The sequence below is a fragment of the Miniopterus natalensis genome, chromosome 14 (assembly GCF_054644295.1).
Source record: "Miniopterus natalensis isolate mMinNat1 chromosome 14, mMinNat1.hap1, whole genome shotgun sequence".
Lineage (NCBI taxonomy): Eukaryota > Metazoa > Chordata > Mammalia > Chiroptera > Miniopteridae > Miniopterus > Miniopterus natalensis.
Window position 1 is genome coordinate 57831629 of NC_142094.1, and position 16187 is coordinate 57847815.

The window sequence follows — 16187 nt, forward strand, 5'->3', positions numbered from 1 at the left end:
GAGAGTTGCCTGTATAAGAAAATTAAGAATTCTTTCCTTTTAAATGTCGTGGCAGCTTTTTTAGACGGTCAAAGTTGCAAGATTTCAGCTCACCGTCTGTTGAAGGAGCATTTCCTCAGCTTCTCCCTCCTGACTAAAGAGGCCCACATGCTTTGCCGGGCGCAGAAACCTCTGCAGCGTCGGGCACGTAGACACTCAAGGGACATTTGCTGAATGAACTGGGGAAATTAATGTAGGTGTTGGATATCTGCCATGGGGTGAGTCTCTATCTTTCCGTGTTATGGTCCCCGGACAGTTAAATACTGGAATCTGCGAATAGTTTTAGAGGCTCGGAAATCTTTGTAATGCATGCTCTGTCCTTGCATGTTTCCAGACTGTACAAATAAGATACAGTAGAGGCCAATGGAGCAGCAGCTCTGTTTCTTGGTTGAAAACAAGCTGCTTTCAAGTCTATGCCTCCAAGGCCACGTTAAGCTGAAGAGCAACTGCCGGTAGAGAAACTATAAGATAGAATTGTGCTCTCTGTACCTATCGAATTTTTCTGATAAGAAAGGAGAGATAAAAGCCAGACATTCTCAGCAGTCTCTTGCCTACGGGAGCAGTTTTGTTGAAGGGTATCTTATCCGCGAGTCCCAAGGCATTCGGCCGACAGGGCCGCTCCCACCTTGGGTGTCTCGCCCCCCATATGAACCCAGAAGCACCTGCCTAGGTTTGTCGAGCAGGAGCTTGGAGAAAGGATTCCTTTCTGACCCCTTGGGCAGAACCATCTAACTTCCAAGAAATTAATCACACTGTATTCTGGGTAGTGGAAGTAGCAAAACCAAGGAAAACCAAAAACAAACCTACTCTCAGTGAGCTCGAGGCTGCCTGGCCGTCAGGATTGGCATATGTGACCTTGGTCTAGGGCAGATGGAGCCCAGGAGGACTGAAGCCCTTTGGGGTCTTGCTTGCTCTGGACATCTGCTCATGTCCCTGCCTCACCATTTTCCAGCCCCTGCCCTATGGCTTTGGCTTTACTTTCTGCTCCCCTGTCCTCCACTTGCCCTCCTTCGCCGGCTGCTCCCTGCCCTTCCCCACCCTGTCTGTCCTACCAGGCTGGCCTGCAAGGACCCCAGGTCTCCGGCTTTCTCATGGATGACCTTGGCAGGAGAGCAGAGGCTGGGATCTTCCTCACCCCAGGTCTGTTCACTCATGACTGCGGCCCAGGCAGGCGGGGGTTCTGGAAACCCTTCCCTTTAGCCTGGGGTTCACATTGCCCCCCCCCCCTCTGGCCCTGGCTTACTTCCCCACGGCCCCGGGCTGCCTGTCCACATTTAAACGGTTTCTTTAACAAGCAGGCCTCAGGTGTACATTTTGGAGGAGCCATCTGTTTCCCGCGGGGACCCTGACTAATCGGTCACGTGGGTCCAGCGGGACGCGGTGCTGAGCTCAGTCCCACGTCCCCGCTGTGGCTGCCCGGAGAAGTGTGGTCCCACGCGGGCCGGCCGTCCCTCACCTTTGCTTAGATAACCCTGGGTGCGCAGCTCGCCCTCTGCCAGGCTGTCACCCAACACACGACAGAAACAGTGCAGAGCAAACGGGGGCCGAGTCCCTTCCGACGTTAAGGCGAGACCGCCCCGGACGACCCGCTTTGGGTGTAATAAGGGCTGCGGGCGGCGCCGCAGGCGGGCTGACAGCGCGCGGGCACCTGGTCAGCCTCGGGCGGGACTGGGGGTGGCAGCGCTTCCCAGGGGCGCGGGGCAGGGCGCGGGGCAGAGCCCGAGAGGGTCCAGCCGCGGCTCCCCCTTCCCGCCGCGTCTTCCCACCCGCAGCCCTCGGGCGCCGGGCGCAGGGACCCAGGCCCGCGCCAGCGGCTCACACCCCGCACCCCGCACCCCGCACCGCGCGCTTGCAGGCGGGGCCCCCGCGCGCGCTCGCCCGGCGGGCGGGGCGACGCGGGCCTCGCTGATTGGTGCGCGGCCCTCCGCGCCAGCCAATGGGAGGCGAGGGCGGCGGGGGGCGGGGCGGAGGCCGCGTCTTAAGCGCTGTGACGCGGCGCGCCGGCCGCAGCCAGGCGCTGGGATCCGCGGGTCGGGGCGACTCCGACGTGCGGCCAGGTATCCGCGGGGGGCCGGGGAGCGGGGGCCCCTGCGGCGCGGGCGAGGCGGGGGCGCGGGGGCCCCGGGCCGGGCCCCGGGCGCGCGGGCGGAGGGGGCGCGCTGGGCCTCCGCGGGCGGGCGGGCTCCGCCTCTGCAGCGGGCGCGGCGTCACGGGGCCCGGCGGCCGCGGGCGCGGGAGGGAGCCGGGCGCGGGGAGCCTGTGGATGTGGCACCTGCGCCTTCCAGCGAGGGCGGAGCCGGCCCGGCGGGGCGCGCGTGTCGGCGTCTGGGCTCCGCGCCTCCCGCGCGTTGGGGCGCCGGCGCGTGGGGCGGGGGCTCCGGGCACCGCGGGCACCCCGGGGTCCTGAGGTCGGCCTGGGGGTCCCGAGGTCGACCTGGGTGGGACGGCGGCTCTGGTGATGCCCACGGAGGCCTCCCCGGCAGCTCCTGGGCCCTGTGGCCGGCCGGCTGGCCTCTCCCCTCCCCCATCCCTTCTCTTTTCCCCTCCGGCCTTCGTCCGAATAGAAAATTAGGGGACTGGGGCCCGCCTGACGGTGAGTAGCCGCGTGGAGTAGCCGGTGCCGGGCCTTCCGCGTGGGCCCCGCGCGTGGGCTCCTCTCGGGGACACCTGTTCCCAGCGCCCCGCTGCGCCTCCCTTTGTCTCTCTCTCTCACCTTCTTGGGGTTCGGTTTTTCCTGCAGGTTAAGTTGTGATAAATTAGGCGGCTTAGGAAGGAGCGGCTTTGGGACGAAGTGGCTTCAGCTGAAGAAATTGCTCCCCTCCAGTTCCTGGGGGCAAACTCGTCCTTTGGGCTCTCGACCCAAATTCCCGGTCGGAGCCGTTCGGAACCATCCGAGACGGACGTGCGAAGGGGGAAAGGCCGCCTTCACTGGAGTGTCCTGGTTCCTTCTGGGAACCGAGCAGCTCCTGCCTGTGGGCAGGGTCCCAGGATGAAAGGATCTTTTGATGAAAACAGGACTGATATTTTAAAAAGCTCATTGTTTCCGGTTTACAGTTTTTCTTGGTGTTTGAGGTTAATTTTGCACCCCCCTGGCCCCCGAAACCCAGTAATCTTTACGCAGGTCCTGTTAGTGTTTCCCCCACTCTCTGCCCTTGTTTCCGTTACCCGCCTGCCTGTTTTCTGCCCTTGCCCGAGTTTGCCAGGATGGGCCCGGCCTGGGCATTGCTAAGCAGTGATGAAGGGACTGTTTTTGGAGGTGCTGAGGGTGTCGTTCAGCTGAGCCAGTCCTTTTTCAACAGCCCTGCGCGAGGTGCTTGCCAGTGACACACTGACGCACTTCAGTTGAATTGTGGCCAGATTACATAAAAAAACACAACACTTTTATTGGCAGAACTTTTAAAATAGGACTATTTGTTGTGAATGGTTACCTCAAGAAAAGTAAATATTTGACAAATAGAGTAAAGCCAACTTTGTTCAAGTGGAATATTTTAAGTGTTTTTGTTTTTATTGGATGATGAATTTATGCTGGTTTTTCTCTGAGTGAGTTTAAAATATAGTGTTTCACAGCGTGGGCTAAATTAACTTCAAAATGCAGCCTTTTGCATACCTGAAAAAGCAAGAAGAATTTGTAGCAAACTATCTGACCCTGCAACTGAAAGAATTAGGAAGCTCCCCTGTGAAGCCGCCTGGCCGGGGCTTTTGTTTGCTGGGAGTTTTTTTATTACTGTTTCAATTTTTATTGGTGGTTATTGGCCTGTTCAGGTTTCCTGATTCTTCCTGGTTCAGTTTTACGTGATCTCACTCATATGTGGAATCTAATAAACAGAGTAGACTGAGGAACAAAGTAGATCCCGAGAGACAGACTGTGGAGGCTCGGAGGGAAGGGGTGGGGGAGGGGTGGCATAACCCAGGGACACAGACAATGGCGCGGTGAGGGCCTGGGGTGGGGGTGCAGAGGGATCAGTGAGGGTGATAAAGGGGGATATCTGTAGTACTTTCAACAATAAAGATAAATTAAAATTAAAAAAGTCAACACAGACATACTTAAAAAGAAAGAAAGAAAGGTCCAGGGCCTAGGTGAGTGGGAGGCCTGGATGTCGTTCCTTACAAATGAGAAGTACCTTTAGGCACCTGAAGAATGCTTCTGATTACTCAGGAGACAGCAGAGCATTCCCCCCCCAGCGCTAAATAACTGGATCGGAAGCTCCAGGCCAGTTTTTTGGTGCACATTTTGGGTGGAGTTGTAGGTTAATATGCTTAAAATGTTTTTCCTCATTATTTACATTTTTTGGAGGAAAAATTCCTATGTTGCAAGGACCATGGAACAAAGAAAAGAAAAACAACCTCACAGACCAGAAGTTACTTTCAATACCTGCTTACTGGCTCCACGGTTCAGTTTTGTTCTGTATTCTCATGCACGTGGCATGGGGCTGTGCTGCTTTATGTGAACGATCCTATCACTTCAGACAAGGAGATATTTATGTTTTATTGTACATAATTGAACCATCTACAGTAGCATTGTTTTAGAAATAAAGACAAATGATTTAACTTTTTTTAAAAAAATATATCTTCATCGATTTCAGAGAGGAAGGGAGAGGGGGAGAGAGAGAGAAACATCAGTGATGAGCGTCACTGCCCGGCTGCCTCCTGGGCGCCCCCTGCTGGGGATGAGCCCGCAGCCGGCCTGTGCCCGGCGGGGAGCGACCCGATGACCTCTGGATGGGTCCATGCTCAGCCAGCTGGGCCGCACCAGCCAGGCCCGATCTAAGGTTTATTATGTAGCTGTTTTTGTTGTTGATACATAGTTTTCTTTGAGGTAAAATGTATTGGGAGCTAAGGACCTTCTCAATCATGCATGTAATTCTGCATTTTATTTCAGGAGTTATTGGACCCTGAAGACAGTCCCCGGATCTCGGGTTGACAGTCTGTAGTCTCATCTGGACCGCGGGTAGCTGGTGAGTGTGGCACCCGCGTGCTTGCTAATTACTGAACGCCCGGGTTTGCTGGGTGTGCCGAGTCACAGGGCACCGGGCCGAGCTCCAGCATGAAGTTTTGCTGACTTGGGGGGTCCCCGGGTGCTGGGCCGTTGTGCCCCCACATGAGCACCTTTGGGTGGCTGCTCCGTCTGCGAGGCCGGGCAGCAGCCAGCCCTTCAGTCAGCCTGTGGCTCGGCCAGGCCTGATCCCCTGGTGGGTTTCTTGTCCTTGACGTTCTCCGAGCGCTGAGGACGTAACGTGTCTGTGTGTTTGTTACAAACCATCACGTGGTGCGGAGGGTGCCGTGAGAGGTAACCGCCCCGACACCCCCACCGCTCTCTCCCTTCCGCCCCGACACCCCCACCGCTCTCTCCCTTCCTCCCCGACACCCCCACCGCTCTCTCCCTTCCTCCCCGACACCCCCACGGCTCTCTCCCTTCCGCCCCGACACCCCCACGGCTCTCTCCCTTCCGCCCCGACACCCCCACGGCTCTCTCCCTTCCGCCCCGACACCCCCACAGCTCTCTCCCTTCCGCCCTGGACTAGCTCCTGGCGCTGTGTCCGTCCCGTTGTCGCCCTGGCCGGGCTTCACTGTAAATACTTATGTGCTGTTCCCCTTGTTGGTCTTCATGCTTCCCAAGGGTTTCGTTTTCTCTCTCTCCCTTTTTTGTTTTTTGGTTAATTCTCAGCCAAGGATATTTTTTCCATTGAATTTTAGAGAGGGAGGGAGGGGGAGGCAGGGAGGGAGGGAAAAGCATCTGCTGTGGGAGAGACACGTGGATTGGTTGCCCCCTGTACTCACCCCGCCTGGGCCAGGATCGAACCTGAGGCCCTTTGGTGCACGCACCGACCCTCTAACCACCGAGCCACACCGGCCAGGGCTCTCGCTCGTTTTCTTGATTCCGTGGTGGACTGGGGCACGTGCTCAGTGACACTTAGAGCCGATGCACCGCGACTCGGGAGGTTCTGCCCCTTGACGCCCTCTCCTTTCTTTGGACAGGTTGGCGGCCTTGCTCCTTGAAGGACACGATGTTTTCCAAACTGGCTCGTTCCCAGACCGTGGCTGTGCTTCTCCGGGGAGCGCACTCGTCGGTGGCCTCTGCTGCGTCGGTTGTGACTAAAAAAACAGCCCAAGGCCCCGTGTCCTCTGACTATGTTTTCGAGCGGGAAGCGAAGTACGGCGCCCACAACTACCACCCCCTGCCTGTCGCCCTGGAGAGAGGAAAAGGCACGTTCTGAGTTAATCCAAAGTCCCTTCTCTTTTGCTTTGAGACCTTTTGTGAAATTTGCTTTTATACTTTGTCGGCATCCGCTTTCCAGGGCCCTTTGATTTCTGTGCTGCAGGTGAGGCTAGTCGAGCGTTTGCTGAGTGTCCTGGCGCCCGCCATGAGGGTGCAGCGGGCGCAGCGGCCCTGCTGGGCGGGGCGGGCGGTGCCTAAGCAGGCGCCGGGCGCTGCTCTCAGCTCTTCCCTTACACTGACCTCGGCTTCGCTGGAGACGGGGAGAGAGGTGGTCACGCAGCACCAGGACTTTTCTCTGCCAGGCTGCTCGCTCCGCGGCTGTACCCCCCGGCCGTGGGGAGTTCCGGCTTCTCTCCGTCCTTGTCGGCACTGAGTGTCCTTTCTTTCTTTAAAAAAAAAAGTGTCTTTATTGATTTTAGAGAGAGGAAGGGAGAGAGAGAAACATCAACGATGAGAGTCACTGATCGGCCGCCTCCTGCGCCCCCCACCGGGGAGGAGCCCACGACCCCGGCCGGTGCCCTGACCGGGCATCGAGCTGCGACCTGGATCTGGGCCGACGCTCAGCCGCTGAGCCTCGCCGGCCGGGCTGTCCTTAAAAACAAAATTCTAGCCATCTTCCTGGGTGTGAAATGCTGCAGTTGTGGTTTGAGTCCCTTTCTCTAGTGACCTGCGATGTTGAGCGTCTGTTCTTGTGCTCCTTGGCCGTTTCCATGTGCTTCGTATAGAAAGTGCTCCTTGGAGAGATGCCCTCCGGGTTCTTTGCCGACTTCTTAATCACGTTGTTTGTCTTTTTGTTGAGTTGTAAGAGTGCTGGGTACTAGGTCCTTTGAGATAGATGTATGACTTGGAAATATTTCCCGTTTTGTTGGCTGTTACAGTCAGTTGATCATGGCTTTTTATGTTATGTGTAACTTCTGCCTTTAAATTCTGACTTACAAACTCTAGTTTTCTGGGAGTGAAATTCCACTCTAGAGTTTATCAGACCTTTTTATGCTACGCCGGTTGTGTTCAATGTTAACTTTGAAGCTGCACAGATAAAATATAATTCTTTATAGACCAGAGTTTATGATGCTTGAACTAAAACATGCCTTAACCACAGTGCTAGCAGTCCTAGGTTTTGAACTTTATGTGATTTTCTAAAATTACTATATATTTATATATATTCTGGACTTTGTGATTTTTCTAAAATTGTTTTTCCTGTATACTTTAGGTGTTTACCTGTGGGATGTGGAAGGCAGGAAATATTTTGATTTCCTGAGCGCTTACAGTGCCGTCAACCAGGGCCATTGTCATCCAAAGATTGTGGACGCTCTGAAGAGCCAGGCGGACAAGCTGACCCTGACATCGCGCGCCTTCTACAACAGCGTCCTCGGGGAATACGAAGAATACGTGACGAAACTCTTCAACTACCAGAAGGTTCTCCCGATGAATACAGGTAACGTTCATTTTCTGTTCTAGCCGAGCAAATAGTTTCAGTATCGTCTGATAACTGAAAACATTTAAAAATGGAGACGTTTTCTCCCTGTAGGAGTGGAGGCCGGAGAGACTGCCTGCAAGCTTGCCCGGCGGTGGGGCTACACGGTGAAGGGGATCCCGAAGTACAAAGCCAAGGTTATCTTCGCAGGTGCGTGGCCTTCGGCCGCCCGCGGAAGCCTTCATTGACTCCAGAGGGAGGAAGGAGAGGAGAGAGAAGCCTCAGTGACGGGGGACAGTCACCGGCTGCCTCCTGCGCCCCCTGCTGGGGATCGAGCCCAGCCCCGGGCCTGTGCCGGCCAGAATCGAACCCTGACCTCCTGGTTCACAGGTTGACGCTCAACCACTGAGCCGCGCCAGCCTGGCAGCACCCTGTGCTTTAAACACTATTTTTTACCATTTTAACTTACTGATGAAATATTGCTAATGTGTGTGCTTCATACGTGATATGATACAGTATTTGTTGAATGCTTTATAAAAATTGAGAGATTTTCTTTTCTTGGGTTTATTTCCAGATATTTGTTCATATACGGGATTTTTCTCTCCTCCATAACTTCCTGCTTTTCTCTCCCTAGAATGAGTGGCTTGATGAAATATTCCTCATCCGCTCTTACCCCTTGCACAGCAGCGTTCGGGTTGGCTGGGTGGCCTGAGGTCGAGCGTTTCGGCGAGGTGGTGGAGGCCGTCTCCTAGGTGTGAGGATTCACGTTTGGTGCCATATGGTTGCATCAGGCTCTTAGGAGATGTCGGGAGAGGAGGCCGGGGATTGCCTGGATGTGTTTCTGGGGACGGTTGAGAGGAAGGACTTGAATACTGATTGGGGAGACCAGCAGTTAGTTAGGATATAATCTGACTTTGGGAATCATATTTAAAAAGATTTTGAATTGATAGTTCCTTTCATCCCTTCATTTGCGTACCTGTTATTTCTCAGTGGCTCTGCCTGCAGCAAATGAGTGGAAGTGGTGGAAGTGGAAATCCCTTGTCTTGTTCTAGGTTCTGTCTTTGAAAAGCTTTGATTTTGATTTTAAATTTTAAAAACAATATGGATAAATTTATCACGGTGCGTGGTCAGCATTCACTCTTGTGATAGTTAACGTCATGAAACACTGTCCTGGGAACAAGTGAAGCTACATTACAAGCCCCGCGACAGCAGAATCCGGAGTCCGACTGGTGGGCAGCCGTAGCTGGTGTTTCGGGGGGGCGGGTTATTGCTGAAGAGGAGACTTGGCACAGCTCTGTGCCCTGCCCCTGGAATCTTGTGCCTTAGTCGTAGGAGAACGTAACTGTGCCAAACAGAAATGACCTTTCTGGTGATCTTCATTCTTGTAGCCTGTACCCGGTCTCTTTCGTATTAGCTGCGGGTGCAAAGGTGTTTCACCCGCGTATTGAAGGAAGCCGGTGAGTCTGGAACAGGGACCGCGAAGGCTGTCTGTCCCCAGCCGCGAGTCCTTCTTACGCAGGGCGAGCGGCGAGGGAGGCGGCTCGAGGCTGGAGGGCGGGTGGAGGAGAGCAGATGGCTCGTGGCCCGGTGGGCGCGTTTCCTCTCAAACAGGCCTGGTGAGAGCCAGTGTGCCGCCGCCTTGGGCAGCTGGGGTGCGGCTTACTCACAGCCAGGCCTTGCAGGAGGAGCGCTCAGAGCTGCTGTGAAGCCAAAGCACGGTGACTCAGGACGGGGCTAGTGGAGTCGGCGCTGGCAGGGGTGGTGGGAAGATATAAAAAAAGGTAGGAGAACCAGGCCGGTGTGGCTCAGTGGTTGAGTGTAAACCCATGAACCAGGTCACAGTTCGATTCCCGGTCGGGGCACATGCCCGGGTTGCAGGCTCGGTGCCCAGTGGGGGGCGAGCAGGAGGCAGTGGATCAGTGACTCTCATCATTGACGTTTCTCTCTCTCTCTCCCCCTCTCCCTTCCTCTCTGAAATCAATAGAAACATATTAAAAAAAAAAAAGTAGTAGACCCTCCAAGTCTCTCTTGTTTTGCATTGCTTCCTTCCTTCCTTGAGTGTAACCCGGTTGAAATGTCCTTGTCCATTTGCTGTATGTGCGGTTTCTGTTTCTCCCCAGCTGGAGCGTCAGCTCCCGAGGGCAAGGGGCTTGCCGGTCACCGTCACCACTGTCTTTCCAAACACCTAGCACAGCCCCGACAGCGTCAATCACATTTATTAATGAAATAGACTAATGGGTAGGAAACGTTCCTGTGCAGAGGCAGACATCTGTCCCTGAGTACGTAGAGATTATAATACCGAGGAAGGCAAAGGGAAGGTGTTTGGCTCGCCCGAGGATACGTAAACTCATGTTTTAGACTAGCCTGTGGCAGTGGAGTTTTAGAAGGAAAATTGCTAAATGTCTACGAAGGATATTGTCTCTCGTACCATCTCCATGGAAGCACTGCCTGGAAAATCCCGTGTTGGATGCCTCGCTGTTGGGGCCTGGGGTTATTGAGGGGAGGCAGGCGTCTGTCCCAGGGGGGACTTCACAGTGAGAGTTCAGTGACGGGTGCCCGACGTCGCCACGGCGAGGCCAGGCCTCGGTGGCCACGTGGGCCGTGGGGTTTGATACCAGTTTTTGTCCTAACAAGTGGAAGCTCACTGGCAACTCTAAAGCAAACCCTTGGTATTTCAGAACTCAAACTTCCTGAGGGATTTTTGGGGGACTGTGCTGTTTAAATTTGGACGTTTGTTTGAGACGGTCACTGCACTGCTGTTTTCTAGCTGGGAACTTCTGGGGCAGGACTCTGTCTGCGATCTCCAGTTCCACAGACCCCAGCAGCTACGACGGCTTTGGACCCTTCATGCCGGGTTTCGAAATCATCCCGTACAACGACCTGCCTGCCCTCGAGGTACCCGCTGGCACTGCGCTGTGGCTCACGCTGAGTGGACGTGAAATCGTGGAATGTGTGAATTAAACACAGACATGGGACCAATGAAAACCCATCTCATTTAAGTTAGGCTAAGATTTCAGACTATTTCTGTGGTGGTCACACGTCAGTTAGTTCCCAGCATGGGGAAACTGAGTCCCGTGGTCTGACCCCGGCAGTCAGCCAACACTTCAGACTTGTATCCTGTATAAGTATTAACTTGAATAGTATTTGTTTAATTACCAGATACAACTCAATTTTCAGCTAGCTTTTAAAAATTATGAGTGGAGGGCTTGTTAAATAAAAAGATTCACTTAAAATGGCTTTTAAAAAGGCCATTTTCTTTCATTTTTACAGTACATTTTACCATATATTAGAAAACGTAGGATAAAACCGCTTAAAACTGAAGCATTGGGAGTTTTTGGTATTTGAATGTCAGTCAGATGTTATACTTTGAAGTCAGACTATAATGTAGTGTGAAAACGTAATTTGTGTAATTATTCTTAGCAGGAAGCTTTGTATGTACCTGTGTTTTCAGAGTCCCACGTCGGCCGGAAAGCAAGTTGCTAACATGTATTTCTGTGTTTCTGCAGCGTGCTCTTCAGGACCCGAACGTTGCCGGGTTCATGGTGGAGCCGATCCAGGGTGAGGCGGGCGTTCTTGTCCCGGACCCGGGCTACCTGATGGGCGTGCGCGAGCTCTGCTCCCGGCACCAGGTGGGCCCCTCTCCTCACCGGCGGGGTCAGGGCGGCAGTTACCCGCCTCCCCACTAGGGGGAGGCATCGTCCTTGGAGCCTCCCGGCCGACTTCTAAGTTCTCTCCGCTTCCCACCAAGCTAGTAAATATTTAATAGGAAGTAAATGTTTAATAAATGTTTGTGGAATAAATAAGTGAATTATTTCCAGAGGTCGGTTCTATTCCGAACCCGCCCCCAGAGCCTCCCTTGGCGTAAGTCCCTTTCCGCTCGGGCCCTGCGGGGTGGCCTCGGGGAGGGGCTGCCGCAGGAGGTCCCTGGCTGTCTCCGGGGCCCCTGCACGCTGCTGACCTTGCGCGGCTGGTTAAAACACCTCCTCAAGTCTCTGTGCGGGGAAAGTAAACTATAGATGGCTATTTCCCTGTGGAACCTCAATCGATAGTTAATGCTGTTGTGTTGCTTTTCGATAGGTTCTGTTTATCGCGGATGAAATACAGACGGGACTGGCCCGAACCGGCAGGTGGCTGGCCGTCGATCACGAAGACGTCAGGCCTGACCTGGTCCTGCTCGGGAAGGCGCTGTCCGGTGGCTTGTACCCGGTGAGTGGACTGTCGGCCTCTCTTTCCGTTCCCTACACTCACGGAGTCAGACACGTTTATATTGGCCAGGGAGGCAGCGGTGCTTTCCTTAGAGCCTAGCTTTACTCCGTGCTCCGGAGGCCACCAGACCACGCCCGACAGCTCATCGGAGCTCCAGGGGGACCCACGTGGTTAATGTTAACTGAAGAATTGTGCGCCTCGGGACTGGCTTCAGCGTTCGGTTTGGGAGGAAACATTTTGCCCCGGGAGCATTGCTGTGGACCCTGTGCTCTCCTCAGTTGTTCAGAAACAACGTCGCGGGTCCTGCGGAGGGCAGAGGGGCGCTGCGCTGGCTCTGCCCGTGGCCGTGCTCCTCGGAGCCCGCCGCCGGTGCTGGGCCGTAGGGCTTGGAGGGCAGCGCAGAACCGTGTCCTCTGAGCAGTTACGAGCCTCACGGGAGTGGAAGGAGTTCTGAATTATGGGAAGGATTCTAAACTCATGGTTGCAGAAGCAGCGTGTGTCTTAGCTCCGAAAGGCTGCTGTTCTGAGCCGTTGACGCGCCTGGGGCGTCTGGGTGGCGGGTCAGGGCCGCTTGTGCCTGCCGCTGAGATGGCAGACGTGTGGCTCCTGCTGGCTGCGGCTGGGTCTCAGGTTCACTGTCCGCTTGCTTTGTCAATGTTGGTTCCTGGCACGCCAGGAGTCAGAACGGCTTGGGAAACGGTTTGGGTGGCTCTGGATCTCTTTCAGGTGTCTGCGGTGCTGTGCGATGATGAAATAATGCTGACCATTAAACCCGGGGAGCACGGGTCCACATACGGGGGCAACCCCCTGGGCTGCCGCGTGGCCATTGCGGCCCTCGAGGTAAAGACTGGCGAGGCCCCTGTGGGCTGAGCTGCGGTGGCTGAAGTGTGAGCCCCTGGGTGCAGCGGGGAACGTAGTAAGATGGAGAGCGAAGGGAAGACTGTAGGGGCAGGGCGTTCTCAGCAAGTCGCGTAACTTGCCTTGGTTCCTGGGAGTTGTCCGTGGCGTCCGATGTCTGCGCTGCCTGGGGCTCGGGTCCCGTGGGCCCTGGGGCCCCCCTAGAGCTCGCCCTGAGCCTGGCCTGCCAGGCTCGCTCTTTTTTGTTTTCGAGTTCAGAGAGGAAGGGAGGGGGAGACAGAGAGAAACATCAGTGGTGAGGGTCGCGATCGGCTGCCTCCTGCGCGCCCCCACTGGGGGACACGGGCGTGCGCCCGGCCGGGAATCGCACCTCGGCTTCGTGTTCCTGGGTCGGCTCAACCACTGAGCCACACCGGCTGGCGCGTGGTGCTTTTTAAGTGTATGTTTGAACAGTTTCAGGTTTATTACTTGGGTGCCTACCAAAGCCATAAAATGACGTAATCTCTAAGAATGGACTTCTTAGGGGAAAAAATAAAGGAAACTATTACAGTTAAAAAATTAAACTATATTTAGTCCATTGATTTATACAACTAATAAGAAAGTGTCAGTTGGCATTTAACAAATATTAATCCTTAGTTTGCCATAAAGTCAGATTGGTGATGGACTTGTGACTGAAGCCAGGTTCTGCCCGAGCTGGCTCGTGTTTAATTTAGTTAGAAATGAAAGCGGCATCGGCTTGGAAAAATAGAAATGGAAGCTAAAGTCTCTGATCTAGCCCTTGCTCTGCGCACAGCCCACAGTTCCCTCCGTAGAGCAACGTAAGGAAACAGCAGCCTTCACATGGGTGGGTGTCTTGTCAACTGCAGGTGCTGGAAGAAGAGAACCTCGCGGACAACGCGGACCAGATGGGCGCCCTCCTGAGGAATGAGCTCATGAAGCTGCCCTCGGACATCGTGACGGCCGTCAGGGGGAAGGGGCTGCTGAACGCCATTGTGATCAGAGAAACCAAAGGTGCGGAGGGGGGCCTCTTCTCAAGGCTTTTTTTAAAATCCTCACCTGAGGATATTTTTTCCACGGATTTTTGGAGGGAGAGGGAGGGGGGAGAGACGTCATGCGGGAGAAACATCCGTTAGTTGCCTCCCACCCCAACCGGGGCTGCGGATCGAACCTGCAGCCAGGTACATGCCCTTGACCAGGAGTCAAGCCCGAGACCCTTTGGCGCGCGGGCCGACGCTCTAACCGCCGAGCGCGCCGGCCAGGAAGGCATTTTCATAGGAAGAGCTGAACCATTGGGTGTCCTGCTGGACTCCTGGAACTCTGGGCCGGCCGCCTGTGGGCCCGGTCGTTCGTGCTGAGCATGATCTGATTTATTCAATAGCCATAAAAATATAGACGTTTCCTGCACGAGGCCCGTTTAGATCATTGGACCAGGTTTTGTTCCTTTCAGACATTTGTGTTCTGCCTTCGGTTAGTGACGTGGCAGGGAGACTTACACCTATTTTCTGTTAGTCTTTATAGAGCATTTTCCTTAGTTTCCTCTTTGCTGTCTTTTTTTTCTCACTTTTTTAAAAAAAAACATGTTTTTATGTTTTTATTGATTTCAGAGAGAGAGAGGGAGAGAGAAACACCAGTGATGAGAGTCACTGATCGGCCGCCTCCTGCTCGCCCCCGACTGGGGATGAGCCCGCACCCCGGGCCTGGGCCTGACCGGGACTCGAAGCCCGACCTCCTGGATCCTAGGCCGATGCTCAGCCCTGAGCCGCGCCGGCCGGGCCTCCTCTCTCACTTTAAAACTTATGAGCAGACGTGGGAACAGTGGTCACAGTGAGATAAATGATGAAGATGGTGGTAGAGTGACCGGAGCTGCCACGTGACTGACCATTGGGTGTTTCAGTAAATCTTTTGTAGCCCACAAGGGTCCCTTTGCTGTGGTAACACTTGCTTTTAAAGCAGTGGTTTCAGCCTTGGCTGCATTTGAGAATCGCCCGGGAGCTTTTATAAAAGTTAGTCCAGGCCCAGCCCCAGCCCGAAGATGCTGATGGGATGGCCTGGGGCCCAGGGTCAGCGCATAGCCGGGTCGCGATCACGCCCTCAAAGGAGAGTCCAACGGTGGGTGTGGGGTACGCCCGCCCTGTGCCAGCGAAGTGCCCTTTTCGTACCCCGGTGCTTTCTGCGCTGGCTCCTCATGCTTTGGGTGCAGCGGCCCCAGCACAGAGCTTTTCCTGTTGTTTGTCACTGAAAAGCTGGCAGAGCCCGTGTCTGATCGAACTCGGGGTCCGACTGGGGGATGCGCTTGCTGACAGTCGCTTCCTTCTGAGGGCAGCCCGGCGGCCTGCAGCTCCGGCTGCCTCGTGGGTAGCGGGGTCCGTGTGCCGGGCTCCTGCGAGGGGCGTTGGAACCGTGATCTCTGACCGGGGCATGTGGACCGTTTTCCTTTAGATTACGACGCTTGGAAGGTGTGTCTGCGGCTTCGAGATAACGGGCTTCTGGCCAAGCCCACCCACGGCGACATCATCAGGCTTGCGCCCCCGCTGGTGATCCGGGAGGACGAGATCCAGGAGGCCGTGGAGATCATCAACAAGACCATCCTGTCCTTCTGAGGGCGGCGCCTCCTGGGGCGGGGCCCGCTGGAGACGGTGGCCGGCCGCGTCCCGTTAAAACTCTGCCTTGCTGCTCTCAGCGCAGGCACATTCCACTCCCCTGTGTCTCTAAGGACTGTTTTTTAAATATGTTTTTTTAGTTCACACATAATAGGTGAGATTTGTAATCGTGCAGTGTGCTGTGTAAGAAGGCGGTGGGTTCTAGACCCGACTGCGTATTTTGTGTGCTACAGTGACATGCACCGGTCTGTATCTTTAATCAGCATGTATAATTTATATAGGTTTTTATCGTTTCCTTGCTGGTGTGAATGTATTATATTTCAAAAAGTTGTATGGGGTTTTACACAGAAGACTGGTTTAACCTTATAAAGTTTAATCAATCATTGAATTTTAGGAAGGATTAAATGGTTACGCTTATAAAGATGTTAGCCAACACCAGGACGTGTCATGATTTTGAATTAAGAATTACTGTTCAACGTTCCCAAATTATGTCTTAAGCGTTGATATAATTTGTAAAAAATTCAGTTTTCCTTTAAATTTAAAATAAAGTTTATATTTAAAACCCCTGTTTTGTGATCCGTGTGTCGTTACCAGCGTGGGGTGTCTCTGATCGCCTAACACTTCAAGGCCTTTGAGACTGTTCTTTGCTTGCTTTAATTTCGTGTTTCCTAAGAGCGTTTCTGTTCCTTTGAAATGTAATTGTAAAAAGAAACTCTGTGATATTGCCTCCTCCCCTTTCGAAACCATTGCTTTTCGTGTTTGTGGACGTCTACGCAGCCTCCGCTTATCCGAGGTTTGCTTCCCGCGGTTCCAGTTACCTGCAACGTCTTATCCCGTGGTCAACGGTGGTCCA

The 16187-nt window shown here is 54.3% G+C and overlaps 1 protein-coding gene across 2 annotated transcripts; it reads left to right on the forward strand.

Annotated features, from left to right (window-relative positions):
• Nucleotides 1-2029: 2029 nt before the first annotated feature.
• OAT (ornithine aminotransferase) lies at nt 2030-15900 on the forward strand. Of its 2 annotated transcripts, none has more exons than XM_087824045.1 (11): nt 2030-2096; nt 4919-4994; nt 6016-6243; nt 7467-7691; nt 7785-7880; nt 10438-10565; nt 11177-11299; nt 11748-11876; nt 12603-12716; nt 13601-13745; nt 15174-15900. In XM_087824045.1, exons 3-11 carry the CDS (start codon nt 6045-6047, stop codon nt 15332-15334), a joined length of 1320 nt encoding a protein of 439 aa, XP_087680171.1. In that variant the 5' UTR covers nt 2030-2096; nt 4919-4994; nt 6016-6044; the 3' UTR covers nt 15335-15900. The 2 variants fall into 2 exon arrangements, with proteins under 2 accessions (XP_087680171.1, XP_087680172.1); XM_087824046.1 differs by lacking the exon at nt 2030-2096 and adding an exon at nt 2614-2632.
• Nucleotides 15901-16187: the final 287 nt, after the last annotated feature.